This window comes from Pyrus communis, chromosome 3, assembly GCF_041283825.1.
Source record: "Pyrus communis isolate YQ-2024b chromosome 3, ASM4128382v1, whole genome shotgun sequence".
NCBI classification, from domain to species: Eukaryota; Viridiplantae; Streptophyta; class Magnoliopsida; order Rosales; family Rosaceae; genus Pyrus; species Pyrus communis.
In genome coordinates this window covers 22,089,252-22,105,387 of record NC_142567.1, presented here as the reverse complement: position 1 = coordinate 22,105,387, position 16,136 = coordinate 22,089,252, and the positions used below count along the sequence as shown (strand labels likewise).

General features: G+C 37.4%; 1 protein-coding gene and 1 pseudogene across 1 annotated transcript; one reads left to right on the top strand and one right to left on the bottom strand.

Annotated features, from left to right (window-relative positions):
• The first annotated feature begins 3,948 nt into the window (after positions 1-3,948).
• LOC137714320 (pleiotropic drug resistance protein 2-like) lies at positions 3,949-4,946 on the top strand (annotated as a pseudogene).
• A 6,564-nt stretch (positions 4,947-11,510) lies between these two features.
• On the bottom strand, positions 11,511-15,821 carry LOC137715899 (auxin response factor 18). The gene is made up of 4 exons (XM_068455260.2): positions 13,824-15,821; positions 12,127-13,034; positions 11,941-12,006; positions 11,511-11,762 (listed from the first exon to the last, which is right to left on the bottom strand). The coding sequence occupies exons 1-4, from the start codon at positions 14,937-14,939 to the stop codon at positions 11,681-11,683; spliced, it is 2,172 nt and encodes a 723-aa protein (XP_068311361.2). The 5' UTR covers positions 14,940-15,821; the 3' UTR covers positions 11,511-11,680.
• Between the last annotated feature and the right edge of the window lie 315 nt (positions 15,822-16,136).

Sequence of the window (16,136 nt, the reverse complement as noted above, 5' to 3'; positions counted from 1 at the left end):
ATTTGGTGCTCTTAAATTTTGTTGTGTCTTCCCCTCAGAGAATTGGCAAAAATACTCACTAGTTGTTGAACATCAATCCTCTAAAACTCTTAATGTACGTATTTTCAATTGAAATTAACTAATAATAAGTATTTTAGCCACTTTTCCTTTTTTTTTTTTCTTATAGAAAAATGATTTTATGTATTATGAATGCAAGGTCTTTTCTTTATCACATTTGGACGCATCTTAAAAATTTCTTAGGTTATTCATTTTTTTGTTTAAACGTATCTGTCTTAGGGAACTAAAGTGGCATTAAGATGCGTAGTGATCCAATGACAATATGCACATTTAACTCTCATTTGGTGAATCACTATTTCTATGAGCTGTCTAATAAAAAAATATAATTATGAATTTGTAGTAAAATTGTTTGATTGATTGTGGGTGTCGGGGTGCCTCACGACTGCAAAATCAACCAGTTAGAAGGGCAGAGATCCCAGCCGGATTTCCCCCATCAAGTCCTAAGGTCATTTCCAACCGAAGGCTGACCAGAGGGCTCGTTTTAGCCCTCTGGCCCTTCAAGAAATTAATATTTTAATGAACAGTACATGACCATATTTGCTTCCATCTTCAACCGAGGGCCAAAGGGTCATATGGCTCGTTTTAGCCCTGTCACAAAACACCATCTCCAACCGAGGGTCATAGGGCCAAACATAATTTATTATTTTAAAACTACAACTTAAATTCAAATCCAACGGCTAAGTGACATCAGCATGGAGTAGGCGTTTAAATTTGATGTTAAATGTTTTTAAAAATGTTGTTTAAGTTTCATGTTGTTAAATGTTTATTTTTATGTTGTATAATTTTTATATTGGTTAATGTTATTTAATGTTGTTTCATATTGTTTAATGTTGTTCATGTTACTTAATTTAATTTAATGTTGTATAATGGCTTAGGAAGTTATAGGAAAAAAAAATAGAATTAAAAAAAAATATATGAAACAAATTTTGTAACATAGAAGTTATAGGAAAAATGTAACATCCCACATCGCTCAGGGGAGTGGATCCTATAAGCCTTATATGTATATTCTCATCTCTACCTAGCACGAGGCCTTTTGGGAGCTCACTGACTTTGGGTTCTATGGGAAATCAGAAGTTAAGCGAGTAGCGCGCGAGAGGACTCCCATGATCGGTGACCTACTAGGAAGTTCTCATATGAGTTCCTAGAAACAAAATCATGAGGGGGTGGTCGGGGCCCAAAACGGACAATATCATGCTACGGTGGTGGAGCGGGCCTGGGATGTGGTGGACCCTAGGCCAGGATGTGACAATTTGGTATTAGAGCCTAACCCTGGCCGTGGTGTGTCGACGAGGACGTCGGGCCCTAAGAGGGGTGGATTGTAACATCCCACATCGCCTAGGGGAGTGGATCTTATAAGCCTTATATGTATATTCCCATCTCTACCTAGCACAAGGCAGTTTGAGAGCTCACTGGCTTCGGGTTCCATGGGAACTCCGAAGTTAAGCGAGTAGCGCACGAGAGCACTCCTATAATGGGTGACCCTTTGGGAAGTTCTCGTGTGAGTTCCCAGAAACAAAACTGTGAAGGCATGGTCGGGGCTCAAAGAGGACAATATTGTGCTACGGTGGTGGAGCGGGCCCGGGATGTGGTGGACCCCGGACGGGCATGTGACAAAAAAAATGGAATTTAAAAAAAATATGAAACAAATTTTGTAAAATAGAAGTTATAGGAAAAAAAATGGAATTCAAAAAAACAAAACTGTGAGGGTGTGGTCGGGACTCAAAGTAGATAATATCGTGCTAAGGTGGTGGAGCGGGCCCTGGATGTGGTGGACCCCGGGCTGGGATGTGACAAAAAAAATGGAATTTAAAAAAATATGAAACAAATTTTGTAAAATAGAAGTTATAGGAAAAAAATGGAATTAAAAAAAAAGATGAAACAAATTTTGTAAAATAGAAGTTATAGGGAAAAAAAAATATGAAACAAATTTTGTAAAGTAGAAGTTATAGGAAGTTATAGAAAAAAATAGAATTTAAAAATAGAAGTTATAGGAAAAAAAATTTGTAAATAAAAAAAATATATAAAAGTGTAAAAATAAAGGCTAGCTGAAGTTAGCTAGCCGTTACATTTGAAAATTTGGCCTAGCATTCCTGTCGAATATAACCGACAAGAATATACATATTCCTATTGATTATATCCGACATGAATGCTCACATTTCTGGCCAGCACGGGGCTGGCTGGCTGGATTGGGCCAGCCCTTTGGCCCTTTCAAATTCTGTGGGGGCCCACGAGCCCTCTAGCCTAGCCCTCGGTTGGAGACGGTTTTCAGGCATTTTACGGCCCTCTGGACCCTTCGGTTGGAGAAGGCCTAAGGATCCAGAGATCCGGGCCCTTGAAATTTGATCTAATGGCTACAATTATTATCACTTTTAGAAGGCCCCCATGTTTGTAGCCAATTTGATCAAATTTCAACGGTCCGGAACTTCGAATCCTTAGGATTTGGTGGGGGGGTTGCGGGGAAGGGGAAGGGATGGGTGGGGAAGACGATTTCAATTATTATTATTATTATTATTTTTATATAACTTTTCTTTAGTAAATTATTTTAATATTTTAAATATTTTATTAGTTGTTTAGCCACGTGGCACATATGTGGCAGCTCCATCATAACAAATGGGGACCCCATATTTGCCACGTCATCACTTAACAGTTAATTTAACAGATTTTTAACGGTTGTATAAAATTGAAATAAAATGATAAGTAAATGTATGAAATTAAAATGTTTTAATAATATTGTAAAGAATTGAAATTGTTCTCAAACATGAAGGGGTAAAATGTAATTTACCCATATTAAAACTATATGTATTTTCACAATCAAATCAAATAGGTATATGGGCTAACCCAACCCAACACGATATTGTACAAGCACAATTGTGACTTTCAGCTGAGTAGAGAAAGAGGCTCACTGTTGCAGTAGAATTGGTTGCCAAACTTTCTATCATCTTGATGGACGAGCTGACATCAGGTCTTGATGCTAGAGCAGTTTCCATTATTATGTGTACTGTGAGAAACACTATGGATACATGACGAACTGTTGTTTGCACAATTCACTAGCCTAGCATTCTCATTTTTGAAGCTTTTGATAAGGTACAAACTAACTTTTTAATCGGTAGAATTTTTCATTATTCATGTACAATATTTCACATTGATTTCATTTAGCCTTGCAGCTTTTCGAAAAAAAGGAGGATAGTTGATTTATGCCATCCTCTAGGTCGCCAGTCTTACAAACTTGTTGAATACTTTGAGGCAAGTTTATACTTTGAATCACTTCGGTCGATCTCATGTAATCCAAAATGTATTCTACTCTGTGAACTTAAATTGTTTGACTAATACAAAATATTTTGCAGGGTATTCTAGGGGTTGCAAAGATCAAAGAAGGGTCACTCGTCGGTGAACTCAGCTTTCTCTGGCCCACCTTTTACTAACAGTTAGCTAAATATTAAAACTATATGTAATTTCTCAATCAAATCAAATAGGTATACGGGCTAACCCAACCCAACACGATACTGTACAAGCACAATTGTGACTTTCAACTGAGCAGAGAAAGAGGCTCACTATTGCTGAAGAATTGGTTGCCAAACTTACCATCATTTTCATGGATAAGCTAACATCAGGTCTTGATGCTAGAGCAGTTTCCATTATTATGTGTAATGTGAGAAATTTTTCATTAGTCATTTAAAATATTCCACTCGTCTGTGTGCGCTAATTATTTTTTTTCATCCTTTTTGTTTCGTTTGTTTAGGAGAAATCAAGAACTTATCATGGAACTAAGCATTCCAGAACCAGGCTCCAGTGATCTTTACTTCCCCGCCCAATACTCCCAAAGCTTTGCAACACAATGCAAGGCATGCTTCTGGAAACAACACTAGTCATACTGGAGGAACTTACGATACAATGCCATTAGGTTTTTCATGACAATCTGCGTCGTAGTATTATTTGGTGTCATATTCTGGGGCAAAGGAGACTAAATGTAAGTTTAAGAACCTTATTATCATCTACATCTTTCGTACACATTTTCTTTGAAATGTGATTCAGTCGCATGTTTTCTCCAAACATTGCTACTTATACAATGTTTAACTTTATATATTCTTGTGAACAGACACAAACAACAAGACCTAATCAATCTTTTGGGAGCTACCTATTCCGCCATTCTCTTCATTGGAGCTACCAATGCTTCTGTTGTGCAATCCGTGGTTGCGGGTGAACGAACTGTTTTCTATCATGAAACAGCAACTAGAATGTATCCAGAGTTGCCTTATGCATTTGTTCAGGTAAGATATTGACATCCATACTTGTTTATGTGCTTGTTTTTCTTTTATAGTCATTGTAATTTCATATCTTTGTTTGTTGACATATATATTGGTGTTATAGGTGGCTATTGAGATAATTTACGTTGCAATCCAAACCTTTGTCTATTCATGCCTTCTATTTTTCATGATCGGGTACAATTTCAAGGTGGAGAAGTTTTTGTACTTCTACTACTTCATCTTCTTGTGCTTTACCTACTTCTCTATGTACGGAATGATGGTTGTTGCCCTGACTCCTGGCCATCAAATTGCTGCAATTGTTATGTCATTCTTGTTGAGTTTCCGGAACTTGTTCTCGGGCTTCCTCATTCCCATGCCGGTATGTCATTTGAATCGTTCTTCTCATTTCAAGTTTTTTATATGTTATTTACCTTGCTACGGATCATCTTTATTACTACTGTATACCTAATATAAGTCTCAATACTATAGCTAATTTCCATCTGGTGGAGGTTGTACTAATGGGGTTCTCCCGTTGCCTGTACAATCTATGGTGTCTTCACATCTCAAATGGGTGACGTCAATCTCATAATCCAAAATGTATTCTACTCTCTGAACTTAAATTGTTTTACTATTACTGACAATTAGTTAAATATTAAAATTATCTGTATTTTCTCAATCAAATAGTTGTGTGATAAGCTCATATTTATACATATTTTACATCAAATTCACTTATCTTTTTTTAGTTAGTTCCTTATATTTTTGAGCTATTTACTTTGTTTTTGTGTTTTGTAGGATTTGTCAAGTAAAGAAAAGAAAAATAACACAAGTGGAATTTTAAGTAACAAATTCGTCAAAATTGCTTGTGCAAGTCAGCTGACTTTGGAAGCAAGTTGCGGCCATCTCAGAATGAATTAGAGAATGAGCCTTATATTCTTGGAAAGCTACGAATGTCTACTTTCTGGAGCATTTTGCGGATTGTTAATATCATTTTTCTAGAAGAAGTTATGGCCGTTTTAACACTGAAAGATTCCCAAGAGGCTGAGCAGTTTGTAATTGACAAGAAAGCATTGAAAGCAATAAATCCAATAAAACTAGCAGCCAAAACTGATGCAGCCAAGAACAAGCCAGCTGACACCTATTCAAATATCAGAGGAAATGGAAAATTAAGTGGGAGTAATGGGCATAAAGGCTACCCAAAGAGTTACAATTGTTTTAGCATTTCCTCTCACTTATTGTCATCACTAAATGGCTGTTAGTGGGGTGAGTTATGAAAAAAAAAAACTGTGGCAGCAGAAAAGAAGAAAAGGGCTGCAGGTTGCAACGGCAAAGAGGAAAAAAAAAGGTGGAAAAAAAGATAGAAATAAAGGAAGGAAAGCAAGGAAAAAAGGCAAGGCTGCTGCTGGGGAAGGAAGGAAAGGAAGGAGAAAATCTTGGCATTCTCTTCTTTCGGTTTTATTTTCTCAAACTCATGTCTTTCTTTTGGTTTAATTTGAGAATTATGTGTAACTAATTTTTAGTAGTTAGGGGCTGTTTTGAAGTCCCGAATATGATTGCAAGTTTGTTATGACATTTCGTTTGAATTACTTTTATGAATGGATGAAAATTGATTCACTACTTGTCTCATTGATGAATTCTTTATGTGTTTTCTACGGATGCATACTTAGTAAGCATATCTAGGATTCTAATGCTATGAATATGTGTGTGCCTGCCCTTGTCGAATGAGGACCTACATATGTTATAGAGTAGTACTTGTTAATTGCGATTAACATGTGAATCAATTTCTAGGATAAGTAAGACAACGCTAGTACTTACGATGCCTTGTGATGACTCAAACTCTTTTCGTTCTTAATGATTTCTAGTTGTTAAATCTATGAACACACCATTCTAGATTGCATGGTAGGGACTAAGTTAAGTTGAAAACGCCATTCTCTTAACATACTACATAAGAAAGAGTAATAGGTTGAATTCTAACATTGAGCCAACTTGAGCATCTTCATCCGAAAATGAAAGGAATTTGAATGAAACATAACATGTTTGCATGATTATTTAGTGGTGGATAGCAATTCCCCTAACTCGTTTTTCTTAATTTGTGAACTACTTAAAAATCTGTTTCTGTTCTGTTTTTGTTCGATTTAATTTAAATAGCAAATCAACTCTAAAAATCCCAAAAATTTGTGTGAGTGTAGCTCTGTGTGTCTAGTGTCTTCATATAAAATTTCGTAGACTTTAGATAAGTGTAAGTCGGTCTAATAATTATTTTTCGGTGACTGGTCGGTAGGGACAGCAACACAGTTTTTGTGACATTTAAAGTAGTTAGATAAAACAATCTTCTGTGGGAAAGACCCTTATTTTCATATGCTACAATTGACAAATCTTAGTCTTAATAAGGAAAATCATTTGTGTGCTGCTTTGTGGTGTGCTTTTAATCCTATCAGTGTGCGGGCTAACCAGCCTAACACAATACTGTCCAGCACAACTAGTTTTTGAATACCAATAACACGTACTTGCTATGTAAGTACTAAATGTGAAAAGTATTGATCAATACATATTATGCCTCTACGTCAACGTCTACGTTTGCGTCTACATCCATTGTACAGCTAGAGGTTAAGGATTCCTTCTCTAAAGAAAATTTATAGCTCCATCCATGATTGGAACCACAAATTCTCTTCATCTTCATTTAAAATCAACTCTAGAAAAATTTATTCAATTTGGTGCCATTTAGTTATCCATATGTTTCAAAGAAATTGACGGTTATGATAACAAATAACAACCTCCTGGTGAAATGTCGATTTTTTTTTTTAATTCACCTACAGTCCCAAATAATTGAAAACTAAAAACTAATGAAACCACTCTCAAAATAATTCTGGTTCAATCCCAAAACTTGAAATACATATTTTTAGAAAGAGCATTATGGTCAGTTTTTACGAGAAAGCACAACACGATGTATGAAATCGTAAAGTCGATACAATTTACTTAAACTGTAAAACTTGAGCAAAGCACCAATGAAATGGTTCAGATCACTCTGTCAAAATGATTCCGGATCTATCCGAAAACTTGAAATACATATAATAATTATTATAAAAGAATGCGAAGGATAAAATGTCATAAAACCCTAATTTTTGACCGACTCCAATTATATACTGTTGAAAAAATTATAACTAGTTTGGATCTGTTTTTTCAATAAAATCGCTTTTATAAAAACACATTGAAACTTTTAATAAACTGCAAGTGCTTTTTAGAAAAGCATGTGTGCTTCTTTCATTAGGCACTTCAAAATTAGAAGCGCTTTTGTTGATTAAAAGTATTTTCAAACAAACTCATAATGTCACACATCATAGCCGTGGGTTTTGTTCGATTGTATTTAGATTTATTTTTCTATGAAATGATATTTTATGAGAAATATTTCTTGCTAGGTGTGCTCTAAGTGATTAGTAGGATTGTATTTTGATTTATATTATTCACACGTTAATGATCCATTAAGACAGTTTCATATCCCAATGCATGAAACTGGGATCCCATTGTATTATAGGGGTTTTGGAACTAAAAACTTACTAGACCAAAAACTTAGATATTTGAATGCTTTCTAAACATGTTTATGCCTTTGCACGTAAAATTCACGAATTGGCTCTTCCTCCAAGCCAACCTTTGACCATTTGACTTTTTGACTCTTACTTTCGATAGATTTCTCATTATATTGGGAATATGATTCACTACATTAATTATCATAATACAAGTGGTTGGTTACTTGAATTACACACTCCTTTGCTGTTATTACTACTCTAATTAAGTTGAGAAATTTTCAACAAGGTCTTTAACAATAATTTTGAGTGAGTGATACTTATACGTAGAAACAAGACAACTTGTGTTTGATACTTATAACACTACTAATACTACACTAGTGTGAGTTTATAATTGCGAGAGTCATGACTTCAATATAAGACAACTCATGAGTTTAATATAGTGAACTCATGAGTTCAAGATATTGGTATCATACTTAAATTTTCTGGCCCACTATAGGAGTGTGATTCTTATATGATCTCAATAAATTGGTATCCCACAAACTTTTTCTAGGGTGTGTCCTTCACATTCTCTACTGTTTTATTTATTTATTATAAGCAATATTTTGAGGAGCTATTATATCAAGTGATATTGTTACTCTAATTAAATTACATTACACTAAACAGAAGAAGAGAGATGATAATTAAACCCAAGAAGCGTCATAGTTGAATATTATATCCACCATAATAATTCAACACTTGCTCACACTCCCTAATTAAGCAGAGTAATTAACCTCAAATTAATTAAACAGATAGGGGCATTGAGTTTATGGGTGTGCATGTACAAGTTTGAACCGATGATATCGTTTTCAATGAATTCACAATTTAAAAGGGAAGGAGGACTGGGTGGAGTCCAATCCACACAATCCCACCATATTCAAATCATTCCATTAGCCGAAAAGGAGGCCCGGCCATCAAAAAGGCGACACAAGTGTTGGACCGCACGTGCCTGCTGATGTCATCATCCCCAACCTTAATTGTCATTTGGGTCCACTGCACGTGTACGTTGCTTTGGGCTCGTGCATTTTCCCTTTTTTTATTTTTTAATAGTTTTGGATTTTGTACATTTTTTTGTTGGGATTAATAAAATAATTAAGTACTAAATCAATTCAACCTGGGAATACTGAGACTGAGTATTGACAATGACAATTGACCAGACGCAAATTACAGACAGCATGTCATGTTTCTGGGGTTTCAGATCCCCATGCCCTCACAGCATTTCTAATAGGCTAGGTAAATTCATTTTGATGAAAAAAAATTAGCTCCAATGGAAAAATTCATTTCGCAACAATTAGATATTGAATAAAATTCGTACCTTATATTATTAGGACTTGCTAATGTGATCCATCTTACTTGTGCATAAATTGGAACTTAACGTGTATAGAAACTTTTATTTTTTGTGGTTCGAATGAAATATTTATTTGTGCTTGAGATTATAATTTACGATAAAAAAGCCATTCAGTGTTCATTTTATTTTTTTTTTCCCATTTAGCTTCTTACTGAGCTCGTATCAAAGCAATTTTTCCAATTTATGTTGTTCTTATAAATCAAGCAGCTAGGTATAATTAAACTGTAAGATTTAAGTGACATGTTGCTTACTCATTTGCTTTGTTAGAAACGTTGGTCACTTTGACGGTGCAATATCAGTTCAAATTTTTACTGTAGCAATCACTATCGCTCAATAGTCGTTCAATTCAGTTACCAAACTAACTACACGCTTAATTAGATATACTTCAATATCACATCAAAAAATGTTTACAAGAAAAAAATTTCACACAAAGTACAGCAGATAAAGTCACACAAGCAAACTATACGCAACAAACAGAATAATTGAATTTTGTATGAAAATATTTATTATTTTCGAACCACTAGAATGATTGTGATATTTTATTAAGTTTAATTTTATTCTTTGGACCAAATAAGGCAAAAATGTAAGACACTTTTGAATAGAAGAAACACCAAAAGTGTAGGAAAGTGGCTGTATTAATCGGAAAGAGATCATCTCCAAATCTCTTCTATCAAGGTCATCGGATCAAGTGATCCAGACTTTCAAATTTCATCCAACGGTAAAAAATTATCATAGTTTTTAAGGGGTCAAAACAGGTGGACCGTTTGATGAAATTTGAAAGGTTCGGATCACTTAATCCAGTGACATTAATGGAGGAGATCCGGAGAAAATCTCTTTCCGTATTAATCTTGTCAATGCAAATCTTAACAGCAAAAGTCAATTCTATAAAGTCATAAACTAAATGCCAAGTCGTCAAGTCTAAAGGCCTTCACCTTTTCAATCACCAGGGTTCGTCTCACTAAATCAATACGTTGAACATTGTAAGTTTGTAACCATTGGAAGTGGCTTGGAATAGGGTTTACAATTTTGGATACGAAAGTTAATCGGTTCGAAATTCGCATGAATATAGGACCTAATGTGTTCACGATTAGCACTGTTCAATCAAAATTATAATAGAATGATAAATTTTCTTATTTTCATATCTTTATACGTATTGATATGTCTGTGAATTGATATGAACACGATACAGATACAAATGGGTAAATCTGAACAGAAGTGCTTGGCTTACTAATAAGTCATGTCAGAAGGTGAAAAATGTTAAAACCTAAATAAAGAGAGATATAAACACATTGTTTTATCGGTTTTTGTTGTGGAAAATGGAACATCTTAATCTTAAATAACTAGATTTTTTTTATTAGAAGTAAGGCTATCTCCAACCCAAGACTAGTCAGAGGGCTCGTTTTAGTCCTGTCATAAAAAACCGTCTCCAACCGAGGGCTAAAGGGTCATAGGGCCACACATAATTTATTATTTAAATTTAAAAACTACAAGTTAAATTTAAAAACTACAAATTAAATTCATTAAAAAAAAATTGGCCCGAAAAAAACAAAAATTGAATCCAACGGTAACTAGCCGTTGTATTTGAAATTTTGGTCTACCATTCATGTCAGATATAACCAATAGGAATAAGTACAATAATGTCGGATATAACAGACAGAAATAATGAAAATTTTGGCCTGGCCCGAGGCTGGCTGGCTGGCTGCTTTGGGCCAGCCGGTTCCTTTTTTGTCCAGTGGGGCCCACGAGCTCTTTGGCCTAGCCCTCAGTTGGAGACTATTTTCGGACTATTTTCGACCCTTTGACGCTCTCGACTCTTCAGTTGGAGATGACCTAATGTGTAGACAGTCTGTCCATATACATTTGTTGGAATCTAGTTCACATGCACGTATTACTTGGCTTCAAGCTTTAACAACATGCATAATAATACCATGGAAGCCAACCAAGCACCTGGCTTTCCTCAAAACGAATCCCAACAAACACTGCCTTCATCATTTGTCTTTAAGAATCCCAACAGCCACATAATGCATACCTCGAATCCACATGATAAACCTAATCACTCCAGGCATAACTCCAATTGTTTTTTTTTAATAATAACATATTTAACTGGTATTATCTAAAGATAAAGTTATAGTACATATTTTCTTTTTCAATTTTCATGATCCATTCGGCTGAAGGAAATCTCACGTTCGACTCAAAAAGATGTGAGCACGCGTAATTTTGTTGTGGATGCATTATCTCGTTTAAAAAGCATTTAGTTGGTTTTCCTAAATGCATATAATTGCTAAGATCTTCATGAGTAGATAATTTTCACCAAAACATTAGGCAATATTATTGATATTGAGAAGAACATGTACACTTAACACAAGAAATATAACACTGTTAATAACATTGAGAGGAGTACAGTATCCCATTTCTCCTAACATTCATTCAGTATTCCCAAGCATCTACTCTCAGATGCCATACTAGAGTCTATACTAAGCAAATATGCTCAAGGGACCGGTCTTATTTGTTGCTCCCAGTCCATTTTCTGCATTTTGCATTCCTCGAATCCACGTCCTGCAAAATAGTTTTCCAACTTTCAGTTTATCGGTTGTTCACGTATGATAAACATAAGAAGCTAATCTTATGTAGTTCAAATTAGTTTGAAAAGTTTCGCGATGTTCGAAAGAAAGCAATGCGTTGGAATAAAGATCCGTAGATATAAAGCGAGATCATTTTTCATAAAATTGCTTACCTTCCAATACTTTCACTGGCTGGATGTGTTATAATAGTCAGTCTTTTTGCAGTTTTCGTAAAATCGCTGCATTGTTCAAAAGTAGAAGGAAAAACAATCGAGTTAATAAAATAGCATATAAAACTAATTTAGGTGGAGTTCAAAAGCATACGATGATCTTTAAGACGAGAAGATAAAAATTGGTACCTGAATGTTTCAACTCCAGTTTGTTTAACAGCACCTGTTACATCTCGGTAAAGAACATGGCTCATCATCTCTGGTTTTTCTATTTCAAACATGTTGGCCAGCCGCCTGTATAGCTCTTCATAAGAACAAAGGGCCGAGAGGTCAAGAGTCCGTCCCACATCCTCTGACTCCATAAACACCTTGCAATGACCAGTTTCTAGGTCAAAGTCAGTAGCTTGAAAATCCTTGTGCCATGAGAACCCAGCACTGGTGGATTTTTCTAGCGAAACCTGTTGCCCAAGTGCTGATTCTGAACCGTTAAAGAAAAACTTAGTTTTGTCTTGATTTCCGTCTTTTGAATTTTTCCCAGGAAGAAGTTGTGAAACTGCTTCGCTTGAACAACTCCGAGAAATCTGCTGCTCAGTAAGTATTGGTTGACCGAAGAGTAAAAACTTGTGTTTCTTAGCATTATCAGGCTTCTCCGAGTTCTGACTAGAATTCCCCATTGTTAGCAAGCAAGATAGGTTCTCATTGCTGCTTGTATGGCCTGCTCTGATGCCATTGGAGATTCTAGAACTTTGATCGAACCACTGGAAACTGGATGAGAACAGCCCCGACTGCAGTTTGCTGTTAAGGTGGAGATCTGATAAAGATATTCTAAATTGAGCATGCCTGGCTCCCTGTATGCCTGCAGGAGTATTGTTGGGTAAACAACACAAGGGGCTGCTGGGCCCGAGTGGGTTGCCTGAAAATGATGGCAATGTTAATTGCCTGTCAAGAGAAAAATCTGGGTGTTGCGGGAGACACAACTTCTTTCTTGGTGATGAGAAGGGTGACATGTGGATCATGGGAACATTTGATACTAGCTCTATCAACCATGGGCTGACACACTTCACATTCTGTAACAAATCTGGCTCGTCCCATGTCACCTGTAAGATTGTGGTTTGTTAATCAATGTCAAGCCAGATGATTAAATGGCAGGATTTCAACAAGGTTACACTGTTTAAATATACAACAGAGCGGAGATAGCTGCAACAAATCAACAATAGCGAGGAACGTATAAAACAACAGAGTCTAGACCACATAAATTATTCAGACATTGCAGACATTGGAGTTCATACTGAAGCAAATTATTCTACTTGAGATCAGAGTTAAAAGTCTCCTTCCATATAGAGTTCATACCTCATACTGTGCCCGAGCAAAATATGAACTACCGAGTGAGTTCTGGACTCCCAAAGTGCCAATTTTAGACCTTAAGGACGACAATGCCATGTATGTGTTTCAATTACGAACGATGAGATCCTGGCTATTAGGCAGGTGAATTGGACACAGTAGTGTGTTACAATATTCAGGAACATCAGCAGAAGGGGATATATTCCACTAACAGCCACAAAAGTTGGTGCATCAGACCACATTCACCGCCAAATAACACGAGGGTGGTCAGTTAAACATACCGGAAGACAAGAACGTAGAAACTCACGAAAGTAAGCTGGGGAGACGAAAATCTAAGGCAGATGAGCCGACTAAAACTCTAATCGGTTCGTGATCCAACGACACTGTGATTTGACATGCTATGAATCATTTTTGTGTTAGTCCTACCAAGATTCCAAAAAATCTAAAGGAACTTTACAAACATCAGAATAAGAGAGCAAAACGAACAAACAAAACTCGAAAAAGAAATACAAGTTGAGCAACAAAATCACAGAAGAACAAAATACCTGCAGAAGCCTCCAAGGCGAATTAGGCCAACAAATCGGGTTAGCAACCTGAACAGAAGAAATGGTCCCCATGAACCAGCTGATCCTCGAAGAGTCCTCAGTCTCGAAAGCCATCTTAAACCTCATTCCCGAGCACCACTGCACCCTCATTGCCGCCCTCACCGCCGATGCCTTCACGCAAAACTCCGGCGTGCTCGCCCTCGGATAATAAACCGCCTCAAACGGCTGCCCATTCGCCGCCGTAGTCGCCGCCTCAACCACACTCTCAGGCCTCACTCTCCCCTTCCCTCTCATATTCCCATTGGGGCTCAAATTCCCACCCCCATTTCTCTTCTTGTTATCCTCCTCTCTCAGAAACACAGAGAACCCGCCGTAAGGCAGAAGATAATCTCCAGAGCCGCCGCCGCTGCTGTGGCTGTTGTTCCATCCAGAAGCCACTTCATTTCCTCCACCGCCGTCTAGTCCCCTCTTCGCTCTCCGAATCCCAACACAGAGATCGCCATTTTCGGCTCTCAGAAACACAATGGAGTCTCCCGCCACCAATTTCTTCTGGTTCACAAATATGCTCCACCCAGTAGTCAACAAATGCCGCCGAGGCGTCCCTCTGTAAATGTGCCTGAACTTCCATACCTCGCCGTGGACGTCCTTCGCGATCACCGTCTGCACCGGCGGGTCCGCCGAGTAGTCCAACTTTGGAAAAATGGTCTCGGCGCAGTACCTGGGGACAGAGAACCCGCCGCCATTGTTGGCGTCGGATTGGGTCAGCGTCTTGGCGAATGACCCCGGCTTTTCCTGATTTTCCGACCCATCTGCCTCCGTATCCCCGTCTTCAGTGGCAAAGGCCTCGCTGTTCTCGATTGGGTTCATCCTAATCTTGGCGAACACCTCATCGGTTTCCAGGTCCGCCATGAACTTGATGGCGGCCACTCTGCAGAGAACCAGAGAGGGGATCCTTAGGGAGGCGGCGGAGAAATCGACGCCGCCGCCGGATTGGGCGTGCTCGGCGTGGCCTTGCGGAAAGTAGAAGACTTTTGAGTTCACCGGAGGCATGTGGACCATGCCGCCGGCGCAGGCGTGCCACAGCTGAGGATCCAAGATTTTCTCCGACTCTTTCATGGTTCTGGGTCGATTTCAAAACTACCCAGATGATCAAAACTCCAAAAAAATGATGGATTTCGGGGTTTTTGCTTTTCTGGATTTGGGTTTCTTGTTGTTAGAGTGTCGCTCTTGTCTCAAAGGAACGATAATATAAAGGCAATGAAAGTAACAAAGGCTTCAACTTCATGACTACAAAAAGATTTGAGCTTTTTAGAGAGAGAGAGAGAGGCTTTTGATGATTTCAGTGAGTAAATGCTGTGAGGAAGAAACCCAAATCACTGCAATGAAATCACTCCTTTTTCACCCTCTTTGGTGCAACAAAATCTTCAGAAACCCAAATCTAAACACACAAATCGTACCAAATAAATAGTCACTCTGTTTTTACTTTTGAAATTCAGCAAATTCATCATTAAATTCAAAGAAATTATAGAAAGTTATGGTAAGATCTCCCATCCCGATAAAATACTGGAAAATATCCCGATCGGAACTAGTAAAATCAGAGCAGTAGTTATAGTACCTGTCCTTGGACTGGCTCCGAAATCAGAGCAGTCAAGAGACAAACACTTAAACCCTTTAAGGTAGAGCTGGGTTGATATTGATGTATTTTGAAAAAAAACTGTTTTTACTATGTTATGAAAATAAGTAGTAGAGTGTTTGGTAAGATTTTTTGTAAAAGTGCTTTTGAAAAAAAACCAGTATTATAATATTTGATAAACTTTTATGTAAAACTGTTTTTGTGAGAATAAGCAGCAGAGTATTTGCAGCTTTATGTGTTTGCCTTTTTTACATCCAAAACAATGAAAAATAGCTGAAACTGAATATTTAACAAACATAAAAAAAGCTTTCAACTTTTTTCAACTGAGATGTCGTACACCCGTTCTATGTAATTCCTTTTCCTTCAGTCTCTCTCGCCTACGCTTTCACCCTATCAAACCCTCCACATCCGCCCCGACCAAAACATCGCGGACCCCACTTCCCTACCAGACACCACGCCATGCTCCCGCGCGCTCGTGTATCTCTCCATCCCATTAATCACGAGCTAAAAGCTTTCACGGGACGGAAAAAATGGCGGGCACAAAAGCCAGAAAAGGTCGGTCCCAATCCGACTGGGCAGTTAGCTGTTTAACTAAGGTTAAAATGGAAGAAGAGCCGAGTCGAGTTTAAGCCCTAGATTGGTGTAAAAAAACATTTTAAAATGAAGGCTCAAATTGTGTG